At 33.5% G+C, this 26,364-nt stretch overlaps 1 protein-coding gene and 1 long non-coding RNA gene across 4 annotated transcripts in view; one reads left to right on the forward strand and one right to left on the reverse strand.

The window, feature by feature from the left end:
- The window catches only part of LOC123538917 (uncharacterized), a 163,810-nt gene that overhangs the window by 78,486 nt on the left and 58,960 nt on the right, over positions 1 to 26,364 (reverse strand). Inside the window, exons 19-20 of one of the 3 annotated variants that reach the window (XM_053530616.1) lie at positions 24,835 to 25,384; positions 19,103 to 23,757 (exon numbers count right to left, since the gene is read on the reverse strand). The exons of 1 other annotated variant lie outside the window; for it this stretch is intronic. In XM_053530616.1, the coding sequence (XP_053386591.1) occupies positions 23,453 to 23,757; positions 24,835 to 25,384 (855 nt within the window). In that variant the 3' untranslated portion in view covers positions 19,103 to 23,452. Of the gene's footprint in view, positions 1 to 7,124; positions 7,415 to 19,102; positions 23,758 to 24,834; positions 25,385 to 26,364 lie in introns of those variants that run through there. One more of the 3 variants, XM_053530617.1, reaches the window with a different exon arrangement.
- LOC123538923 (uncharacterized) lies at positions 5,658 to 25,485 on the forward strand. Its single transcript, XR_006683864.2, has 3 exons — positions 5,658 to 6,020; positions 24,407 to 24,556; positions 25,205 to 25,485. It is a non-coding gene; the product is annotated as an uncharacterized LOC123538923 (long non-coding RNA).

Here is a 26,364-nt window from a genome sequence, read left to right on the forward strand (position 1 = left end):
AGATGTATACACTTTACATTCTACTATCCCAGAATCAATGAAATCTTTTCCAAGCTAAACCTTTTATGAAGCAAACTTATTCATTTCCATTTTTACTTTGAATCACTAGAGCCGAACACAACATTAAAGATCAAGATACTGTTATAATAAACCTGTTGATTAGAGGGAAGTAACTAATTTTCCATAAGCCAACATTGTAATTTCTGTATTGTGGGTCCTTTGTAAGATTTAAAATTTTGTTGTCACCAACTCAGGATAAAAAAATATCTAATGCGTATCATAAAACTGCAGAAAATATACGTGCTGACCATCTTTTATGGACACTTTTTTCTCTTTGAACTCTATTACCCATAGCCGGGCAGTGACGTTTTTATTTTTCATGAAAATGTTCCAGTGGTAAAACATATATATCTATCACCAAAAATACATCATTCCAAATAATTTTAACCAGTTATCACGGATAGGAATTTTAATCTATGAAATTAGATTGCTCTCAAACACATTCAACACATATCAGAAAAATGGGAGACCACTTAATATGGAAATATACACCACTGAATTCCCTACACATTTTCAACCAATCAAAGGCTGTGTGTTGTTCCTACTGACCTTTATTGTATTTAGGTCTCGTTGATTTTAAAAGGCATGATTAAACTCGGCGTCATCCTAGATTAAGGTGAGGTTACAATAAACCATATATACATAGAGGATATTTTTTTGTTTTGAGTGAATATGGAATATATCTCACTGAGAAGTGAGAAAATCCAAATATTTTCACGAGCGCGTAGCGCGAGTGAAAATGTGAAGATTTTCTCACTTCGAGGTGTGATATATTCTATATTCACGAAAAACAAACAAATTTTCTTTTTATTTTATGCTCAATTACGTTGAGATGTGCATTTTGCAACTATTTTAATCTCAGCGCGGGAAACAGACGCGCGTAAACAGACATGACGTCAGACGTGCTGTGACGTTATAAAGACGCATGCAAAATAAAGTTCCATATTGTTTTATTTTTTGCTGCATAACGGTATGAAATTCTCTTTAAGTAAAATAATTTGAATCGAGAAATATACTATAAAGAACAAAGTGCGGCTACAATTTTCATCCTGTTTTAAGCATATAATTTAAAATTCATACACAATGTAATGAGGGGGCGGAGCTCATCTCTCACAGTGTGAAAATATAGATTTCATATTTTCACAGTTTGAGTGATGAAATATGAATATATTTAACTGATATAATACAGTATTTCATTAGTTAGCATAAAATAAATATTCAAACTTTAATATATTGTTTAAATGTTTAAATTAATTAGATGGCTTTGCAGAATTTAAATTATATTTATTTTTCCGTGAATACTTCCTTGGAGCTGTATACTTGAAATTGATATTTCTTTTACGAAGAAATGGAATTTTTGGTGATCTGGCATTTGACCAAAGAAACATTCTGCCTAAATTATTGTTACGTGTGCATCAAATAATTCAAATTATATCTAATATCTTTTGGCCACATAACATCCGGTTAGAGAACACCAGTTGTTTTCCCATAGACTTTCATTATAACATTATAGCGCATACGGCCTTCTATAAATCTAACACGTATAAATTATCTAATCACATTTTTTCAAGGATTATTTTAGTTCCACCAAAATATCGGACGAAAACCATATGAATAGTTATACCTTATTTAAGTAAATTTCGTGTGAATGAGATGACCCCCTGTTTACTTCGTTGGCATGGTAGGAGAAATTCGATTGATATACCTTCTTTTTCAATACACATAAAAGATAGCAAATTTTGTCAAGATGTTTTTTTCAATACACATAAAAGATAACAAATTTTGTGAAGATGTATAATAAAATACTGTAAATGCAGTAAGAAAAATCTTTTTTGCAACAAAATGTTTACATGACTTACCAATCACAACAAACAAACATAACCTTATTCCCAGGTATACGCTAACCTTATTCACAATAAGTTTTTAAATTGGTGGTATCACCGTGTACCATATTATGATACACAAAATATAGCTGAAAGTTTTCCAATGAATTAGCCAATCAAATATATATTAATATGATCATTTCTATAAACAGTCAATAAGAATGTTATTATCAGTGCAAGTATTAATCTTTAAAGACGACAAAACTTGAAACAGCGCATATAATTAAACATTCTTAGACAAAAATGAAAGTTCTTCTGCTTAAACAAGCTCAAAAAAAAAAAACGCAAAGAAAGATTCACAGTATGTATTGTTAGTTTTCGAAAAGTACGTATTTATGTAAAGCAAAATAATAGATTTACCACACAATCTTTTTTTCCAATATACACTAGTAACTTTCACATTAAAAAGGATCATCCGGGATTTATATACTAAACTTTATAAAAATTTAGAAAATACATAGCTTCTATAGTAATGTTTATCGTATTTCAAACAACATATGTTACCTTATGCAATGGCATTTTTTACATATTTTATTTATATAAATATATGAAGTCTGATTACCGAGTAAATGAGATTGGCAATTTACAGAAAGGAATCCAGTGGCAGTGACAAGACAATATAGTGGCACATACCCAGCAGCTTTTCGTTTTCAAATAACTTATACATGCTGAATATGAAAATGCCAGATTGAAAAAAACAAAGACAGAATGCCAATCCGTTTTAAATAAATAGAAAATGATGTTTCATTGTTACCCTGCCATTCACTTAGATCAACGGGTAATTAACATACTCTATAAATCAGGAAATTGTAGGCTGGAATCCTGGTCGAGACGATGAAAGATCAAATGAATGAAAAATGATAAAATTTATCGTTATCTGTTTATCACTGAAATCCACATAGCTCAACAGGAAAAAAAATAAAGTACTTAAAATCGGGAAGTTATAGTTTGGTCTACATGGTGATTTGTATCGGAGAAAAGTATCTATGTATGATAAAATATATTACATCTATTCATTCTACTTATTAGTCGTCCAGCTCTGATTCATGTGTGGAACTTCTTTAAGTCACTTGCAGATAATATAAGAATTACACGTACAGCAGCTGCAATGCATGTTTATTAATACTGAGAGAATTCTGGTTAGGATTCAACCAAGACTTTTAATGTTGACTAGACAACGTATGTTTATAAAATGCAGTTAATCCTCTAGTGCGAACACAAGTGGGAAGACAGAAATGTATTTGTTGTACAGGGGTTGTTGATCTTCAAAGTTGATATACTATGAATTACATAAAATGAGAAAGAAAATATTTGTCTTGATAGGGGGTATACACTCCTCGGAGTTGTTTTTATAGTATGACCTCGGATAAAAGCAAAATAAAACAAGAACACCAACAACAAACAAGCAAGAAAAAAAAACGTAGTTTTAACCTGTTAAATTTTCGTATTGAAATTACTATGAGCGGTAAAATGATACATATTGAGGTAGAACTGACTTGCAAATGATCTTATTAGATACTTTAATGTGGTTTTCAATAATATAAAGAACTCATACATACATTCAGAGAGGTATATTATTTTGCTAAATAGATACAGACAGCAACAGACACAGTCTGGATAAAACAAGCATTGCCGAATTATTTAGGTTTTTACCCACATTTATCATCTGCTAAGAATGTATAACTATCTGCTTATCATCAGTTGAAATATGAAAGTTTAATTTACATTATATAAAAGTATTATTTTACCACATGCAAAACCAATTTAATCAACTCATTAATTAACCAGAACTTACCCGCTGACGTCCGGATTTTCTTATGGTTTTCGACGTCATCAACGTAACTTTTGCATCTTTTGAATTTTAGTTTGGCAGCAAATGGATTAATAACGTTTCAATATGCGTCTACAAAAGGGATTTTAAGATTTCGTTCATGCCTCGTTATTTCAGCGGTAGGTGGACAATGACTTCAATCCCGGAGAACATTTCATTTGGAGTCTAACTTCCGGCTGAGTTTGAACTAATAGCCGCTGCATTTGAACACTACGAACTAGTCACTGATCTATCAAATTATCACATTACTAACGGATTACTAAGGTGTTACTAACTAGCTAACCCAAAACTAATCTTTTACTTACTAACTATCAACCAAATTTCCCAACTGTTATTAACGAATTACTTACTAGTAATTACCTACTAACCTATATATTAATGATGACGCATCACAAATGCACTTACCTATTACTAACGCCTTGCCAGCATATTACTAACGAACTGCTTACCTATTATTAACCTTTTATTACTAACTACATTATTAGTTACCTATTACAAATGTATTAATTTATTACTAAGCCAGAAAAACTGCCCGCAGTTACTGTTGAAAATCGGCGTTAAACCCAAAACAAACAAACAAATCCATTACAAGCATGTTGCTAACCTACTACAAACCTATATCTAACCTATTAGTAACCCATTAATAACTTGATATTGACCCATATAATATATTATAACCAGTTCCTAACCTGATAATAAGTCGTTACTAACTTGTTAACCCTACTAACCTATTTCTAACCCATTTAAACCTGTTACTAACCTATTACTAACCCACACCAAACCTATCACTAACATGTTAGAAACCCATTACAATCATATTACAGACTTACATCTAACTAACAACACATGCATAATATTTTACTTTCTCATTACTAACCCTTTACTAGCCTATCTCTTACCTCCTCTTAACCAATTACCAACCTCTCACTAAACTATTACTCACCTATTACTATCTAGTAAACTCATTACTAAGCCACTACTTATTAACCAAATTACAAACTAGCTAGTCCATTACCAACCTGTGAATAAACTTTTACTCATCTATTAACAACCCATTACTAAACAATCATTTACATATTATTAACTTGTAACAACCTATCACGTATCTATTATAACTGTCTTAACCCATTAATGACCTATTACTAATTAATGACAAACCTATTACAAATTAGGTAACCCATTACTAATATGTTATTAGCATATTACTAACAAATGACTTACCTATTACTAATTAATTACTTATTAGCTAACCAATTACTAGCCTGTTACTAACCCATTTCTGACATATACATAATCAAAAATTTCTAGCTGACCTATTTGTAACCTTTAGCTATTCTGTTACTAAGCCATTTACCATTTACTAATCGATCGTTAACTACCTATTAGTAACACAATAAAAACATATTACTATCCCATTATTAACCTGTTACTAACCTATTACGTACTTATTACTAACCCATAACTTACCTATTGATAACTAATTATTATCTAGGTAACATTTTATTAACCTATTACTATACCATCACTTACCAGTTACTTCCCTATTACTAACCTTTTGCTAACGAATTACTAACTTGTTACTAACCTATTAATAACCCATTACTATCTAGGTTACCTGTTTCAGATCTATTACTATCCAATATCTTACCTGTTTCTAACCTATCACTTATGTTATATGACATTCCCCATTATGCCTCACTGTATTATTTTTTATATTGATGACTAATTGTTTACTGATAAAGCCTGTCCTAGTTCTTAGACATCAAGTATGTCAATAAGTACTTTATGAAATACGGTTTCGTAATGGTTCTATAAACAGGGTGTTTACACTATTTTTAAGTCTGGGTTATTCTAGATATTTTCAGAATTTTTTTATTCTTGGTGTAACATAGAAGTGCTAGAACCTTCCATGATGCTTTATAAAAGAGGCTGTATGAAGGCAGGACAGAATCTACAGTAAGATCTTATTGGAAAACTTTCCTGTATTTCTTAATAATGAAATACTACCAGTTTGGACATTTAACATTTGAAGGATTACATAAACATTGTGTGTTTAAAAAAATATCTTTGGAGAGAGGATTTATATTTGTTGTATATTCTAAATTTAGATTGGACTGTGTGTCACACTGTGAAATATTTTGGAATCTATACTGATTGGATTTAATTTTGACTAGGACAGGATTTGGACTATTCTTGCATATCAGTCTGGACTTTTCGGCTAGTTAACTTTTTTGCATAAGTTTCTGGTTTGTATTCCTGTTACCTTTAGTATTTTTAGTAACAAGCAATTGACACTTAGTGACAGAAATTGGGAGCTCGTCCGGGATAAACCATCCATTTGCATCCATTGATTGCAATACTTTTTTATATTTTGTTAGACTTTTCATCTCCATTTTACCTTTGAGTACGTTACTCATGCAAACAGCCATTAAAATGTTAAATAGTGATAAGTTTGTGACTGAGCAATCCGATGAGATGTTCCAGTTTGCTAGGAAATCTGATTTACTTCTATTTGCCAAACATTATAATATTTCTGAAGTAAATTTAAAGTCATCCATGCTCAAACAAGAAATTTATGCTTCATGGATAAAGACACTTTTTATTCATCTGCTAAGTCATTTATTTTTGAAACTCAGCCTGATTTGAAATTAAAAGAAATGCAGTTAAAGTTGGAATTTCAAATAACAGAAAGTTAGAGACAAATAGGGTTAGAAGAAATTGAATAAAACTCGTCAAGTCGGCGGTTTGTAGTATAGAAGTAATGGAAGCTATCATTTCTGCTTTAGTTCTATCCCTCAGAGTCATGTTTGAAAAATATTACAACCAGTATATCAAAAACTTGATGCACAATGTAAAGACTTGACCATATTAACGGATAACAGTACAAGAATATAACCGACCTTGAAACCAGATATCGAAAATTGCGATTAAATTTGACTGAGGCTGAAGGGAGAATTGAACTCATGGAAAAATATGGATGATTTAGAACAGTGCAGGGCCGCCCTATGTTTCCACAAAATGTTGTTTCAAAAACTGCTCCGATCATAGCGAACATATTCAATAATAAAATGAATGTCAACAACCCATAACTGTTGACGATGTTGAGCGGTCATATTTCTTCGGCCCGATACGCGCTCTTGTGCAAATTCAAACATTGGGAAATAAAACAGCGCGTGTTCATGATCAAATCCAATTTGAAACATGACAAATCTGTTGAATTTAAAGTGCCTGATACTGTGGATGTAACAGTAAGAACATGCAAGGAAAGACAACAGAGCAGACAGTTTTGGACACCCGATGGTTGTCTCCCCTTTCATGCTGTAATTTTCTTCTTTACAAAATGTACTCACCAACTGCCACAGGTTCACTCTGATTTTAATCCAGTAGAACACTTTTTTTACAAAATATACTCCGAACCAAATTTATAGTCTTCTAATATACATATCCTAAAATGTATATTGCATATTTAAAATCATTTCCTTTCTGTGCACATTCCATTCTACAGAATAATTGTACATCTACTAGATTTTTTTCGTTTGTTCAAAATCCGTCCAACTCTTCACATATTTAGTGATACACTATAATTCGCATAATTATGAAAAAACCTTGCGATGACACAAACTTCAATCTCTATAAAATAACTTTGAAATATAACCGTACTGAATATAGTTTATAATTGCTCGTGGTTTTTTCGGAAACGCTACTTATTGATTTCTCATTTAGGATATAAATACTTGAACATGTGCAGTTGTGTCTTTGTCAAGGGATCGTTATAATGACAATATGAACTTTTGTTATTATCATATATTACTATGGTTTATTTCCATTACAAGTATGTTTTCACTCTCATCCAAAATTAATCTGAAATATGTATTTCCAAAGTTCCAAATATGTCGTAAGTTTCTAATACGTGTTCGCACTTTTTGAACCACAGGGTACAAGGTACCGCTAGTGCGGGAGGTCGTGGGTTCGATCCCCGGCCGCGTCATACCAAAGACGTAAAAAATGGTACTAGCAGCTTCCTCGCTTGGCGCTCAGCATTAAGGGAATAGTGCTAGGACTGGTCAGCCCGGTGTCAGTATAATGTGACCGGGTGGGGTATCATGCCACGTGTCTACGGCGTGATATTCCAGTGAGGCAGAACTATAAAGTTGGGCAATGTGCTCACTGCTACAAGTAGACACCGTCGTTTATATGACTGAAAAATTGTTGAAAAAGACGTTAAACACACGCACGCACGCACGCACGCACGCACGCACGCACGCACGCACACGCACACACAAGGTACCGCTAGGTACCCTATTTCAAACGGCCCTACATTTCGTACTACCGCCACTTCTGCCCCTTCTGTCAGACTTTTCATCAACACAACCTCCGACATTTGTCAACAAATCAGATAATGTTTTTGATATATTTCACTATAAACGACCAAGAAATGATAGATATCCCTATATTACTACCAATAAACAAAGCTGTCGGACCATATGAAATCATTCATAAATTATAAAAAGAAATTCGATTCGGTATAAGTTATCCTTTAACCATTTTGTTTAATAGGTCGATTCATAAAGGTGTTTATCAAAATATCTGGAAATTTGCATAAGTTATGTGGGATTTCATAAAGTGAAATAAATATTCACCTTCTAACTTCCGGCTGATCATACTGATTAGCTGTGTAGGTAAAGTAATGGAAAGGTTAATATTCAAACACATCTAATATCGTTTACATTTTAATAAATTAATTTACCCATTACAGTCTGAGGTTCTTTCTGGTCATTCAACTGTATGTCAGCTCATTGACATATATCATTAAATATGTGAATCATTCGATATAAAACTATGTAGTATCTTTCGTTTTTGATAGAGTTTGGCATTGTGGTCTTATCTTTAAACTTAAACTAAACGATGAATGTCATTGCTAAAGATTTACTAAGTGTAACATGTATCTTTGCAGACAACAGTTCATTTGCTGTCTATGTAATGACACAGTATGTAGAAATGTCTTTAAACCGTGATCCCCAAATCATTGATGAATGGTATAATCAATGCCTAGTACATTTAAGTCCTAGTAAGGCCTCACCAAATTAATTTGTTGTTCATCGGATTTGCCTCACGTATTTTTTATGTGAAAAATATACTTTGTGTGTTTTTTTTGCATGCGTTTGCACCCTCGAAAAAATTGGAGTAAACATTTGGTGAGGCGCAACCTTTTTTTGACGATACGACGTGGGTTTTAGACATCATACCAGAAAACAAAATGGCGTCTGTTCCGTGCGTTTTGATAGTTCTGCATCTGTATCTGTCTGTATTGGTATTCGAAATTATCTCACTAATGAGCAACTATTATTGAGGATGTGTGTGCGCTTGATGTTGGATCTTAATTACGCGATCTGTAGTCCAAGGGAGCACTTTTGAATGTATCATTTTTGGCACAAGTAACAACTGAGTCCGGTAATGAGTTCCCATCGCGGATGGTTTGAGACACAAATGCGTTTTTGTATATGTCTGTATTATTTGTCAATTTGTCACTTGCTTAATTGATTTAGAGTTGGATCTTCGTTGTTGCCGTGGGTTATATTCCGTAAGGTCATTAAGTTAAGAAGTTGGGAAATTGCCATTCAAGCAAGCCCTGAAAATACTTTTCTTGACATCAAAGTCCTGGGTCTTGGTAATATCATATGTGAGTGGCCACATGTTGAACGATATAAATTACTGGTTCATTGGGTTGGATTTTGTTTTGATATGTGAAATATGGTCAAAGTTACAGGCTGCACAACTACAATAACTTTCTTTCAAACATTGGAGTGCCTTATAGTTTGGAACAGTTTACTTGATAGGTCAAAACTGGCAATATGAAGGAAAGATAAACAAATGTATTATTAATTCTTCTTTTTATTTGACTTAAATTTGGCTTCAGAAAATCAAAGAACCAGAAATATCTTGGGAATGAAATAGTTTGTGAACTTTGAAGATCATTAGATGAAAGCATTCTTGTCCATACTTTAAGGCTGTGCCATTGTATTTTACATTCATGCCAGTCACATTAAGACCCTCCTACGTTTAAGGTTCCACCATTGTGTTCTACATTAATTCTAGTCATATCAAACCTGATGTATTATGTAAGGTTACATCATAAGACAATATATGACATTTTTCTAGCTAAACACTTTCTATTCTTTAAGGCTTTACTATTGTTTTTTACATTGTAATACATATTTAGTGATAACTTAAGTTATTAGTATTTTACATATATTTTGGTCATTTTAACTCACATCTTTATAGGTTACAGCATTGTATTTTAAATAATTAATACTATTCATTTAAAGGCCCCTGAATTGTTCTAGTCACATTTTGTAGTCATTTTATTATGTAGTTTTTTATTTATTTTAATTGCCTAATTCAGTAGATTGAACTGTTTGTGTCAAGTTTTGCTGTCAAATGTTAACCGATAACGTCACGTTACATTGTATGTACACTGATGAGCCGATAGGCGAAACTAGTTTGTATTTTTATAATTAAATACTGTTGGAAAGGCACGTGAAGTCATTTTATTTATTTGATATATATCTATCCGCTTTTCGCTCGCTCATGTTTTGTTCAAAATTAAAAATACTGAATTTTTTCGCTCGCATCTCCAACTTTTTGAAAAAAAAAATCAGATGAAAAGCTTTTAAATTTGGTGTGACCTAAAACTGAAGTCATGTTTTTCTCAACAAATACAAATAATTAGCCAACTTTTCTTCTATTTAATCACACCTCTCTCAATATTGTAGATATATATATACAGCAGCAACAAAAAACAACATTTATTCAGCATTAATGCAATACTACATCGCTTCTAGCCTACAGGAAATTTACATATATATTATGAAGTGATAATACATCAGATACTAGCAATACCGTTTGTTAGAGCAAAATGCTTCATTTTAGAAAGACGCCTTTTAACCTAATCAATAAATCTCATGTTTAAAATTGCAGAATACCTAATTTTAATTTGTTAATCCAGTTCTTTACGAGGACCATTCGCCAGATATCTTTTGACGGGTGTGATAGTTTATGTGTTCATCTAATTAATTTAAGTTTGGACATATGTGGTACACATGCCTTTCGAAAATACGAGTCTAATTTACATTGTCTATTACTCTTAAATTATAAAATTTGCATATTTTTTCGTTTCATGGTAAATTGTTGTATATTCGTCGTTCGATTTCTTTTGTGTGTGTGATGACAGAATAAACTTACTTGATTTTTTATCAATCATGCGATTGTCAATGTATGGTCAAGCTCAAATGTATGTTTAAGTTTACTTTCATTAATAGCTTAGTATACCAAGTTTGTGAATATTGGTCAAGCCTTCATTATTTTCTTAATTTCGTAAAATATCAGATATGCCTAATTTATCCAAATTTGATTTAATTTAATCATCTCAATTTGAATAAGTTTATGTTATATTACTGTTTATGTCGTCTGTAAACATTTCATATACATGTATCTATACTTAAATGTAGATTTTAAATATTTGTTTAGTTTAATGGTTTAAATTACTTTTCTTTATTTAAATGGGAAATCTTTCAAGATCGACATACAGTCCAAATTAATTTGTGGAAATATTTGCTACAAACATTTTTTACAAAATTTCATATGAAAGAATTTTAAATCTTTACCTTCACTCCCAAATGTCTGAGCAGTTATTAAACACAAATAATAATAAAGTATTGAATAATTTACATTTATCAGATACTTGAAACTCGACTTGACTGAAAATAAAAAAGCATATACTGAATTCTGAATTAAACGATACAGTAGATCACTATTGAAATAAAATTTAAGTAATAATGATTCTGACAACAGTCAAGGTCCTAGTACAAGTGCACCATGATCCTACAAAATTTTAAGAAACCTTCGTCGATTCATGTACTATAATTGTAGCTGCACAAAATATAAATACAATGAAAACCGTATATTTACCGGTTTGATGTACATCATGAATTAAAATTTACAGCTGAAACGAAAACATGACATGGTTTCAGTTGCTGATATCCTGAAAAGTTATTTGATCGAGAGTGAACACGAACAGCATTTTCGACCTGCTTTGTCATTAATTATCAATGAACTTCAATAATGATCTTGATGTACTCAATTCTTATAAGAATATACGAGGGGCGTTCAATAAATAATGTAACTTCGTGTGTAGCTCCGTAACCGTTGGATATTTTTAAAGGCGGTTTCAGCATATTATATTGCAATTTATTGGAAACAAAATGCAATATGAATGTTAAAAATCAGTAGATTCAAAGTAAAGATATAATTATTTAAGTGAGGTGTACTCAGGTACATTGGGCCATTTTATGTCTGAAATATTGAGACTGTAATATGCAATTCCTTGATTCGACTATCCAACCACTAGAACTGTAGATCAATTTTCTGTTTAAACAGTTAAAACAATTCATCATCTTTACATAAACATTTGAAAACTAAAATAAAAAATGATGAGTGTGTACATTTTTAATCCAAAAATGATAAGTTGAGTACAATATGCCTCTGCAAATTTGTCAGGTGTGATGTTCATCGTTGAAAAAAATCTTGTATTTTCAGTTGATACTAATTTCTTAATTTTCGATTGCGAAGCAAGTTCTTACAACTCAGATTAATCGGTCTCGAGATGCATTTCAAATGGAATCAATCTCAAGTTTAGATGTTTTAGTTATGTTGTAAAATGAAAAACGCAAAAAGTAGTTAACATTAAACTTAAATTAAGCACAAATTGCTGTACCTCGTAGAAAAAAAGATAGAATTTTGTGATTTTACAAGTTATTCTATTATTCTTGGACCCTGGATGCCCAAGCCAAACCAAAGTTATGGTAAATTTTGCTATGGTCTAGTATACCTGAGTACACCTCGCTCAAATGATTATATCTTTACTTTGAATCTACCGATATTTATCATTCATATGGTATTTTGTTCCCAATGAATTACTCTATAATAGGCTGAAAACCGCATTACAAATAACCACCGGTTACGGTACTACACACGGAGTAACATTATTTATTGAACACCCCTCTTAACATGTGTGCCTATTCATAGCAAAATAGTAAAACAAGCTATAAATTAAACTAGTTTATATATATAAGGAAAAATGCGTACTTCACTCGACAACATGCTACACGAGCTTTCCCAACGTTGAAATATATTTCAGTATACATGTGCAAGAAAACAAATTAAATATCCTTTCTCACTTTCCTTTACACTAGATCTGCAAAGAGTGATATTTAAAAATATATGATGTATATGGTTGTTTTGGTGTTTTTGTTTTTGTCATTATTGTGCAAGTTCATTGATTTTCGCAGATGAACTCATATTTGGAACCACAGCCATAGTCAAACCAACGCCACGAGTTCCCAGTGTGTGATCCCTTGTGGTACATTATGCAAAGATCATTAACTCCGTTATCAGGATCGTTATCTCCCCAGAAGGTAAACGAAGGTTCCGCTGATGGGTAACCGTACTTCCACGGACCGGCTTGCTCTGATCTACGTCCGTCAATCCAGAGACGATCACCGGAATATTTTTGGTCAAGAATTGTTTCATTCACGTCTTGCACTTTGATAATAGAATCAATATTAACAAGATGCCCACCATCTGTTTGGCACACAATTTCAGCATCATCTCTCTGTTTCTTGTCATTGTTGTAGAGCTTCAAACAGAAACCGTGTTTGGTAACGACGTAATGGCTTGGACATTTTCCTTCACAAACTCTAGTATCGTATTCTAAAATTGGTATATTGTGACGTTCACAGTAAGTCGTATTTAATCCGCAATTCCTGCTACGATTTTGTCCTCCGAATTCTCCTGGCCTGTTAGCGTCACAGTTTGACCAGTCACTCCAGTCAGAGCAGGGGTGAAGGCGGCACATTTCTGTCACAACTTCTTGTACTGTCAGTGATGATGTTTCCGTCATATTTAGAAGTGTTTCTTTCATTTCATTTTCAACGTGAAGCAGTGTTTAGCCGACCAATTTTAACAGAGGTTTGTTAAGTCTGTCTCCCATGTCTACCAATGTTTGTCCTGTTAATCGACCTCTGTGTTCGTTGTCTAGGACAGGAGTACACGATATCCATGATGTCATAAGAAAAGCTGGCAACACGATCGTAATTATATTGTTCATTGTGTGAATCTGTTTTATTAAATCAGTAATTACACTAAGATACTTCCAAATATCCGTCACCCGGTTATCTTGAACCTTTCCTCAAGACTGCTATTCCGCTTATGAACAGCAATCCAGATGATGCATATTAAAACCATGATCAGATTAAATTACCAGCATGGGTGTTTTATAAATACTTATCAATATATTTATTCTCACGGATTTTTATCTCAACTTCTATGTGAACATTCCCAAAATGATGTCATCTCAATTACACCTGGCAGTGAAACTGATATATCAAATATGTAAAGTTTATAACATAGTACTGTCAAGATATATTTATTTTGGTACAGTGAAACTATGTGTTTCAGTTTTAAAACAATACGTTTGTAAGAATTAGCGAATTCAGCTTTATGATATAATATCATTAGTGTTTGATCCATCTAATCCGTAACAGACATTTCGTGAATTGCGGTGTTACTTTGCAAGATCCATACATCATCCTAAAGGTATCTGATGGTGCTAAAAGATCTTTAAAAATGTCAATTTTATTGCTATCTTTTTATTGTAAAAATAGAGCAAAATAACAAGTATGATACATTTTTAAGACATTTTACAAAAATTTTGTTAGTTATTATGCTAATTAAGACATTTTTGATGTTTTATAACAATTTTTCAACAGATAAAGCCAAAGTTTACATTATGTCCAAAATTGACAAAACTTAAAGCGGAAAATTTATCAAACCGTATTTACAAAAACATGCTGAATGTATCTATAATTTATCCGAAGTACAAGTATTATAATAGTGAAAATATGGTTAAAGAAAGAAGACAACTCAAGTTTGCAACGCGTTTCGTATTTAGTGAAAATACAAGTACATTTATATTACTTTTACATTTCTTTTCTAATTGAGAGGAATAACAAGTTTTGTTCTTGCAAAGCTCTTTTGTATGTGCCTTCTTGTCAGTTCTTGTACTATTCAGTATAGTAATCTTAGACTATCATTTTGCTAGACTAAACATTTAAAATAAATACGTGCAAGGTGATGTGTTTTCAATATGTAAACAGTTTTCAATATGTTAACAGTTTACAAATGCATTTTTATGATATGTATCATTAAAAACAGTTTTCTTATCTACACGAAAAAGAAAGAATATGCCAGCAACATTAATGCCTGTCTTTGTGAAAATGTACTTGAATGTTTATTTCACAGTTGTTGTGTAGAATATTTTAATGATTTTGGTAGACTTCTACTCGTCTTTCAGCAAGAGTCTGGTTGTTTTTGGAACTTAAAAATGTACACTTTTTTTGGTAATGAAAAGCTTTCGGATAATATAAAACACACAAAATAATCAAAATATAAAAGGAACATATAGATGATCTTGTTAACTTTGAAACTGAGATCTAAAAGCTAGTGCTTGATTGCATATATTGACGGGGTCCTCAGTGCCCTATACACATAATCATGTTAGATGTGATTGGAAACTATTTTCACAGGCGTATCAAGTGGTATTTAAGTCAGATGTATAATAATGGTACCGCCTTTACCTATAATAATAACACTGAAGAACAGAGAATCGATTACAAGCATTTATAAGAAATATATCTACATGACATTAAATAAAATAAATATAATAGATACTTATCGTAGGTCGGGAGCCAATAGCCTAACATGGGTCCCTATCCCTAGACACAGCAAAATGATACCAAAATGGAGCTTAGACACTGGCCTTATATTAGCAGTATAGTTATTTAGTAAACTAATTTACTGATACATGAATATGAATGACAATGTAGCAAAATGACGACATTTTGTTGAAAATAACATTTTCCAAATTTTGAATTAATTTTATTTATATGCCAGTCTATTCTAATCTGGTCTAGATGTCCCTCGCTATTTTCTACAATTATAGCATTTTGTCACTAAGATAAATCATTTACTCCACATGAGGTATTTTACATTATTCACGTAAAATGCACAAATGCCGAAAAACAAAGTATTAGTAAAGTCAAATAACAAACTTTGTTCAATAAACTGGTGATTATGTTGGTTGTATCATATAAAAATATAGTATAAACATTTAAAGGAGGATTTTGCATATTCTTAAGACTACTGGTGCATTTGCATGCAAATTCGCAAGGCATACGTCGTTTTGGCAACACAAAAAGTAAACGGGCTAAGCTTGAAAACGAACGTCGCGTTTTTATTGTTCTATAGTCAAGGGTCACGCTCAGGGGTCTCTCCGTCTAAATGTACTAGTATGCGCGTGGAATATCTTTTTATGTCGATTGTCAGCACTTTTTCATCAATGTGAAAATGTCCGGGCTTTAGCATGATATATCAGCGTTTTATCTAAGAACAAATATTTGAACTTGGAATAAAAGAAAACTCCTGCAGGCTGTCTAGAAATGTCATTAAAATTATGCCTCGGATGTAAGATATCTACGTATTTGAGGGCTGTAGACCTGGACATTTCAGAAATATTTTGAAAATGAAATACGTTTTGTAAGTGTTGATTCTATGGAAGCATGAAAGGGATATCAGACGCTAATACGTTTTACTACGTTATGGTAGCGGAAAGAATATGACGTTCTTTACATATTACATTACCATTTCAACAAGACTGTTTTATTGCATCACTTTATACGTCCGTTTTGGCGAGACGAGATGTATGATTTGATGGCGCGTGCGTCTGTCCGTCTGACCGAGCGAACGACAGAACGTTTGTTAAAATATCTTCAATCTGTGTCTGTTTCATCTTTTCTTACATCTTACACAAAGACAAGCAAATATCCTCCATATATTCTAGCATATGGTTTGGTTAATTTTCAAATAGAGATATAATGAACAGCTAAAAATTAAAAAAAAATGGAAACTCAACAGGTCGCCCAACACGACGACAGAAACGAAAATATTGCAGGCAGGCTCGGTTCGGTTGGGCCTGTTTAGGGACGGTAGTGGAAATACATGCTACCGTCTACGCCCTCTGTCGCCGGTTTGAGCGGAACTCGACATTTACAATTGCTACATGTGCAAAAATTAATTTAGAAGCATCCACAGATTTATTCATACCTACTATTTCAATGCATAAGTTGACATTGTCCCAAGTGCTCTTGACACAATATTAATGTAGATTGAAAAGTAATGGGACTTATGTTGCATTTATTTGTAATAAATCTGCCTATTTTTCATGGACTACTTTGAACCCTTTTTCTTAAAAACAACAATATCTAAGTATGCATTCGTATGAGATCATTACGTAAAAATACTTCCCTTTGCACTTTGTCCTGCATTTAAACGAAAAAGGCTTTGTTAAATCGTTGTTCGGATTTCACATTAATTGTTTTGACGTCAACAATGGAACAATATAGAATTTCACCAAATGTCACCAGTATGTAATGACAACATATTTCTGAGTGTATGTGTGTGTGTGTGTGTGTGTGTGTGTGTGTGTGTGTGTGTGTGTGTGTGTTCGGTTTAACGTCTTTTTTAGCATTTTTTTTTCAGTCACATAAACGACGGTGTCTACTTGTAGCAGTGAGCACAATGCCCAACTTTATATTGCTGCCTCATTGGAATATCACGCCGTAGACACGTGGCATGATACCCCACTCAGTCACATTATACTGACACCGGGCTGACCAGTCCTAGCACTATCCTCTTAATGCTGAGCGCCAAGCGAGGAAGCTACTAGTACATTTTTTAACGTCTTTGGTATGACGCGGCCGGGGATCGAACCCACGACCTCCCGCACTCAAAGCGGACGCTCTACCACTAAGCTACTGTGGCGGTTAACATGTTTCTGAAGTCAAAGTAGAAGATTATCATATTTAATTGCAAATAACATGCAGTTTAATTCCGTCGTGAGATTTATCCACAACGGCATGAAATGTAGCCGAAGGACACACCTGGGACAAACTGCTCCCCTAGAGCCCTTACAGCAGTTGTCAGAATAAGGGCGCTGACCTGGGAGCTATCATGGCCCTTGAAATTATAAACAGGTGTTTCTACACTGATCTGGTTAGTCGTATTTTTAAATGCATTATAGTGATAATTGTGTTAGAATTATCGAACCTTGAAGTCATGTTATAAACCGGAAGTCTCTAGCGTAGCTCAATGTAGAAACTGTAGGCCAAAGCCTGCACAAAATTTGCCATGTGATAGGAATCATATGGTAGCTTTGGACGTGAGACATCATCATTTTATTTCTTTGTCCAGATATACAAAAAAAAAACTTTCATTGAATTTTATACATTTTCTAGAAGAAAGCATTCCGCGGCCGCCCAAAGCAGGCTGAGCTTGCTTGCAAACAGTTTCTGGTCTAATTAGTTAGTTTGTCTAAGTAGAGAAAATTTATACAAATTAATCTACACTACACTTTTCATTATCTTATATTAACTTCGTTGATGATCATCTGGATTAACTACAAATTAAATCGGCAACATAACTTACGATGGTTCAGGGCATGCCTATTAACAGTATGTTTTAAGTCCTAGGCAAGGTTGCTATTTATATTAAGATTTTAAAGAATTAGAAACACTCAGTTCATAAGGTAACCATTAGTCTTGCTATTGAAATTAGGAATATACCTTTATTTTGCATCATTTTAACAACACTAACTGTATATCATTTTCAACAGGTTTAGGCATAGGAAAGAGAGATCAACATTATCGCACCTTTACTAATCCTAACCTCTCAAAAGCGGTCCTCTCTTAAGCAAAAACCTCTCTATAACAACAAAATTTCCCTAAGCTGAAATATACTATCCAATTTACCTCTCCAGAACAACAACCTCTACATAACAGTTGATATTTTCATCTCCAAAAAAGGTATTGTTTTAAAGAGCTTACACTGTAGTTGAAAATATAATAACCCAGTACATTGTGTATTTTGATCATGTCCAGATTAGACATATACTCACATACTTTATATCGGTCTGACGATATAGGTCTTGGCTACATTTGTAGACATGAATCAGGTCAGTTTTTCTGTAGAGATTATCAGGACAGGCCATATCTCGAGATCTGTCAGGATGAATTTAAGTGCAAGACACTGTGTTATGTTTTGACCCTTTTACACATGGTATGAAAATTTCAATTGTCACAAACAACTTATTATTCCTAGCGTACATTATTTTTTAGGAAAAGTACTATTAGTAATTTTTGAAATATTGGCAAAAAAATTGTCAAATGACAACACCTTTATTTATAAACTAAGTGCATAACAATTTTAAAGACAGGTATAACAAGGAAATATGATTCCATATATATAAAGTGCATATACAATGATTGTAATTCTTTCATACATGTATTACATGTCTGTCATGATCAACATGCATTGTTCAAAGTACTAATAAACTTGTTAAAAATAGGTTGATTGATGTTGATATTCTTAGTGTTCTCAAGACACCTGCTTGCAACATAGTATTCTAGTCATACCTTTGATCTTAAAAATAAGTTGTATATATACAGTTGGCTATCATACATATAACTTAAGACAGTTAAATGACCTCAATATACATATATATGTTCGGATGCACAACTTAAAGTATTACACTGGGTGATACATAATTTATTATGTACTTACCAATGAGATCAAGAAGTACATATACTAAACCAAACCGTTTAATGAATTACCTCGAACAGTTGTGAAATACCTTATTATTTTGATTCAGAAAACAGTACCATGTTTTTCCGAAAATTACTTTTATTACATTTACGTTTTAAAATTTGTTATCCGGATAAAACTGCTTGTAAAAAGGACAAACTGTTATCTTCCTCAGATTTCAGCATGTATTTATTCACTTTCAAATTAAAGTGCCTTTGTCAGCTTACTTGTTTATGGCACACTTAGTTATAAAACCATGATTTATATATAGACTAATATAACGTCTGAAATATGATTTAAAATGCTAAATTTATTTTCATGACGGAAATGTATCCACAAGTGAAAACCAGTCAAAATAGTGAAGATGAGAATGCAAGGGATCGCGCTTGTCTCCAATAGTTCTGACTTTTCTTTAAAGTCTCCTCGTGCTTGGATTCAGCGTTTTTTTTATAACTTCTGATCCATGGGGATCATAGAGTCCATTATCCATATCTATATTTTATTTTCTAACATAACAAACATGATTTTTAGCACATTGGCACAACGACATATAGTAGCTTTATTTTTAAAGTCGCAAACATACAATGTAGGTCATACGAAGAAGACTCTAGATACCCAACCTTACATAATGTATCAGAACTACCGACCTTCCGGAAACGCTATATGACTCCCTGGCTGATGACCCGCGTAGGGTTTGAACCCACGGCGGTGAACTGGAAAATATTTAAAGATATTCACATCAACTATCGTGTAATAAAGGCGCTGTGAAGTGATTTAATGAGTTAAGGTTAGTCTGGTGAGCTTTCAATCATACCCACTTAAGTTATTTGAAGACTATTTAGGGCAGACATCAGATTTTCCTCCAAGCATACTATTAAGTACAAGCTGATATCTTATTGACACTACCGACATTGAATAACCCAGACAGGATTTTGTATCAAAAACAGTGCCCTTGATCACTCAGCTAACGCAACGTCATTCACCACATGCTTAAAATAAGCAACTTGGTACAGTATTTCGTAAATTTGTATAATACAGTATAAATGTAACCATTTTGTTTAAAGCTGCTTTCCACAGTCTAATTAAATTTCGTTAAAGAAAAAAAATTCTACTTGTACGTTGTCAATTAATTCTGGTTTCAATAGTGAAACATTGATAATTGTTAAATTCGGCGTACTTTCAAAGATTTAAGTGGTAAACTACTAAGTGTCGTCGACGACACTTAGCAGTTCTAAAAATAGCAAAGCAATTACTAGCTGTGACTTTTATTTATAGATTTGAAAGGTTACTGGGATAAACTACTTCAGTAGAGGAGTACCCTACCTTTTTATAACCTATTTTTATAATAGATATTTAAATGACTGCTTCTTCCGATAACAAGAGGCCGTGGTGCAGTGGTAAGCGTGACGGCTCTAGAATCTAACTTTTGTGAGTTCGAACTCCAACGGAGATTAATATTTTGTTTTATTTTATATTTTTTCATTTTATATTTTGCTAACATACACTTCAAAATGGTGATAATGTTAATATGTATTTGAATTGCATTACTAGTATCATTTTGCTCTTTTCGCATATAACACAGGTTTTTCAAATATCTTCTTGATTGTGAATTATTCAACATGGTGTGTACTTGCACGGGAGTGCACGATTTTCATGAGGATAAAATTGTTTTATCGTTTGCATATTACATACTCTGACACGTTGAGAAAATAGCCATACTCAGTTTGGCAAGGAAAATGGCATTCAACTCTCTCTACAAACGAACGATAAATAGAATTAGGAGAGTATATCTTATTCCTAATGGCACACTTCAGTTCCTTGCGTGACTTTGAAGATTCCGATTTATCAGTGTTCTTAAAATATATTTCAAACCCTTATTTAATAAATGGAACAGTCTGGAAAATCCAAATCTAAAAATAAAAGCGACAGTTAGTACTTTCAATTTCAAGTTCTGAAAATAGGTTTCGGTACTCCGAGGAAAATAAGCGATTACAAAGTAACAAAATGAAATTTGAATAAAACTAGAAAATGCTTTTGTAAAAAAGCGCATGTCTCCCCCAATGCAAAGTCCTATAGGCAAGAAGTCAATAGGGGTCAGGAGCGAAAGTCAAAGAGACACTGATGGTTGGCTGCAATAGGGATCATCTACTTGGCATGTCCAGTCATCCCGCTAAATTTCAACACTCGTAGCCTAGTGGTTCTCCAGTCACTGTTCAGGCTCCTGTGACCTTGACCTTTGATCAAGTGACCTCAAAATAAATAGGGGTCATCTACTCTGCATGTCCAATCATCCTATTAAGTTTCAACATTGTAGGTCAAGTGGTTCTCAAGTTATTTCCAAAAAATGATTTTACATGAACAGGCCACTGTGACCTTGACCTTTAAAAGACTGACCCAAAAATCAATAAGGGTCATCTGCATGTTCAATCATCCTATGAAGTTTCAACATTCTGGGTCAAGTGGTTCTCAAGTTATTGATCGGAACTGGTTATCAATGTTCAGGCCCCTGTGACCTTGACCTTTAACGGAGTGATCCCAAAAACAATAAGGGTCATTTACTCTGCATGAACAATCATCCTATGAAGTTTCAACATTCTGGGTCGAGAGGTTCTCAAGTTATTGATTGGAAATGGTTTTCCATGTTCAGGCCCCTGTGGCCTTGACCTTTAACAGAGTGACCCTAAAATCGTTAGGGTTCATCTACTCTGCATGACCAATCATCCTATGAAGTTTCATCAATCTGGGTCAAGTGGTTCTCAAGTTACTGACCGGAAATGGTTTTCAATGTTCGGGCCCCTGTGACCTTGACCTTTCACAGAGTGACCCCAAAATCGTTAGGGGTCATCTACTCTTTATGACCAATCATCTTATTAAGTTTCAACATTCTGGGTCAAGTGGTTCTCAAGTTACTGACCGGAAATGTTTTTCAATGTTCAGGCCCCTGTGAAATTGACCTTGAATGGAGTGACCCCAAAATCGATAGGGGTCATCTACTTTGCATGTACAATCATCCTATGAAGTTTCAACATTCTGGGTCAAGTGGTTCTCTAGTTATTAATCAGAAATGGTTTTCAATGTTCAGGCCCCTGTGACCTTGACCTTTGACGGAGTGAATTAACAGGGGTCATCTACTCTGCATGACCAATCATCCTATGAAGTTTCAACATTCTGGGTCAAGTGGTTCTCTAGTTATTGATCGGAAATGGTTTTCGATGTTCAGGCCCCTGTGACCTTGACCTTTGACGGAGTGATCCCAAAATCAATAGGGGTCATCTACTCTTCATGGTTAATCATCCTATGAAGTTTCAACATTCTGGGTCAAGTGGTTCTCTAGTTATTGATCGGAAATAGTTTTCAATGTTCAGGCCCCTGTGACCTTGTCCTTTGATGGAGTGACCCCAAAAACAATAGGGGGCGTCTACTTCAGCAGCCCTATAACCCTATGAAGTTTGAAGGTTCTAGGTCAAATAGTTCTCCAGTTATTGCTCGGAAATGAAGTGTGACGTACGGACGGACGGACGGACGGAAGAACGGACGGACGGACAGGGCAAAAACAATATGTCTCCTGGGGGAGACATAATAATTGCTGTTTGCATAGTCTGAAACCAAAAAGAAAATATAGACAAATGATAAGTCTGCTTGCGATTCCATGGAACGCAGCTTTAAAGGCGCTTTTACTATTTTGAAATAACGATTCCCTGCTGAAAAAAGGATCATTTGATCATATTGCTCTAAACTGAAGGCACCAAAGTATGCAAAGATCTTAATGTCTGCTACTCCGAGTAGATGGACTCTGCATACACGCTTGAGATGCGTATATTAACTCATTGTATGCCATGTTTGCATTTTATCTTTAGGAAAGTTATCATTTTAAAACTGGTATGTTTCTACGATGCCTAATCTTTAATAGTTTTGTCAAGTGAGGTTAGTCCAATACTGATTCAATAACTGCCCAGTCAAATGTAACTTTTCTGCAGCGTTTCATTGCTTTATGAAGGCGACCCACTGTGGCTTCATTTGCATTTTTGGAACGCCATTTCAACAGCATTTGGTAGATTTGCATGACAACTTTCTTGTTATCTGCAGATATGTGTTCCATTTCTACTGCAGTCAGTCCAAGCTCAGATCCTAAAAGCTCCCATCCGTCTCCAATAGCTTGTGCAATGGTACTCAGCTCCTTTTCGTTAAGCTCACGAGCATTGTCAAAGTGCATATCAGATGATACATCAACTTGTATAAATAAAGGAAAGATGATTATTGTATCAATGATATTTAAACAAAACATTTATACATGTATTTTATCTCAGAATAACAGAACGTAATGCGTAATTATAGTGACTGTCGTTAAGTGCTCATATTACAAAATAAACATACGAAAGATTTATAACTGACCGTATTTTGTAAATGAGGTTTGTGAGAAACGTGATCATGTTTTGTAACCATCGGTGAACACGCAACTATTTTTAAACAAGAAGCCCATGAAGGCTTTTCACCCCAAGTGCTTTACTGTCCTTACTGGCCTTTTACAGAGCAACAACGGTTTGTCACTCAACTGGTTTTACTTACTTGATAAGTATTTTAAAGGCAAAATCGACGGTTCGTCGTATCACTTTACTTTGCTGATTTAAGTAGTATTTTGGTATATTTTTCTCCTATATAGTAGCATGAATGCAAATTCTCGGGACGAAACATTTCTCTGCTGTATGCATTGGTTTAAGTTGGCTTAATATGCAATGGTTTGCAAAAGTTCATTGTCTGGTGAACATCTGTTGCAGCTATTATGGGTTCTGAGTTAGTTCTTAAGTGTATTTATGTTCATATATTAAGATTATTATATTAAAGCCAGAGCTCATTGTAAACCAAAGTGTCTGTTTTGTAGGTGATGCTACTTGACAAATATCTAGTCATCAGCTATATAAAATCCTGAGGAATATTGTTGTAGATATCACGTACTTGACAAGAAGATGAAAACAACACAGATACAGATAATTTACAGACATTGAGGGAATGCATCAGAAAATCAAAGAAGGTATTTGTCTTTAAATCCTTAAAAACTTGAGGTAGATCTGGAACTAAGAACAATGCCAAAATCTAGAACAACCTACATTACTGCATTGTGCACTGACAGTGTTTTAAATTGAGTTTTAGACAATATATCACATTTTTACGTATAATATGAAAATAGTCATAATCTTAATAAAAAAGATTGACTTTTGAAAGAGGTATGCGATTTAAAATGTTAAACATTACTTAACAATCTATACTAGACATAACAATAGCGAAGGTTTACAAAACAAAAACACTTACAAAACCAGTATTTCGTAAGCTCTTCTGTCCGTAATACGTGTTGCGATGCTCTACATTTACATACAACCTCTTCCTTGTCAAAAATCTCATCTAGTCCAAATCCATTCTCACTGGAGCGAACTTCGGCATACTTACATCTCAGAAGTGTTTTTATATCACTTGAACATCTATATGTATCCTGGAGAAACACCGTAACAAAGGCATTTACTTCTGAACATAAATCAGTGCTTGGCTCATCTTTTATGCTTAGTTTTGTTATCCATATCTGTATAACATTGTCAAAGAAATGCACATATAGTGAATGATTACTTTCAAGATCAAATACACCGAACCCACAGAATATCAGGCGCTTTCCGTTTATTTTTGACAGAGTCCATTTACTGATGCAGGCCGCCAGAAGTTTGTTAAAGACAGCTGTGGGTAGGAATCCAGATGTCGTCGTGAAACACAATTTACTTGTTGATTTCTGATTTTCACAATCAAGGCATGACAGCAGATCCGCCGTTGGGCACGTTTTAAGAACGCATGGAGCAAAGTAGTAATCTGTCACCTAAAATATAACTTTTTCATATTACAACGTTTCTTTTTTAAGTTCTTCTTACGACGAGAGTCTTACAACCTATCCATGTGTATAATACAAGTTAGCTATTAGATTGAAGTTTCTTTTTTCCTATTCAGTCTAACTTATTCAATGTGTTTATGAAAAGGAAATGATAATAATGGTACAAACAATGAACAGCTTGATATAAGGGATAACAAAATTTATTTATATTCAGACGAGGGGCTTTCAATAAATACAGTAGAACCTCTCCAGAGAGGCCCTCTCTTAAGCAAAACCTCTCTAAAAGAACATCATCAAAATTTCCCTAAGCTAATATATATTTTCAAATTTACCTCTCCAGAGCAACAACTTCTACATAACAGTCAATATTTGTATCTCCCAAAGCGTGTAGCTCTACAGAGGTTGCACTGTAATGCAACTTCCGTAATATATTTTACACATATTAAACTAGAATATTAGCGCTTGGAGAACCAATCCAAAAACAAACAAAAAACACAACAAATTTCAGTTAAAGACATTATGTAAAACATCACAGCCCGTACAAGAAAATTGATTATCGAATCTCATTTGACTGCTAAAATGACATTTACCTTTCAGATGGTGTCTAAGCCTCATACATCCAAGATTTTGATAAATGCTTTTCCACAAGTAATTTAAATAATTAAATTATTACTAAAAATGGACAATAAGCACAAAAATAAACCAAAGAAATTTCAATATCTTTAATGCGTTCGACACAAGTGACTTTCACTGCACTGATCGCTTTGTTTGATAAGAATTTGTGCAAAGGAAAACATGGTCACAAGATTATGGCAAACACAAGGTGTCCGTAAAACTGCAATTTCTTAATATCATTCTGCAACCAACAATGACATATACTTCTGCTAAAATAGATTATTTCAGAGATGTTACTATGTGAATTAAATCAAATGTTTATAATTAACTATAGAGTAATTGTTTGAAAAAAA

The sequence above is a fragment of the Mercenaria mercenaria genome, chromosome 18, assembly GCF_021730395.1.
Source record: "Mercenaria mercenaria strain notata chromosome 18, MADL_Memer_1, whole genome shotgun sequence".
NCBI lineage: Eukaryota > Metazoa > Mollusca > Bivalvia > Venerida > Veneridae > Mercenaria > Mercenaria mercenaria.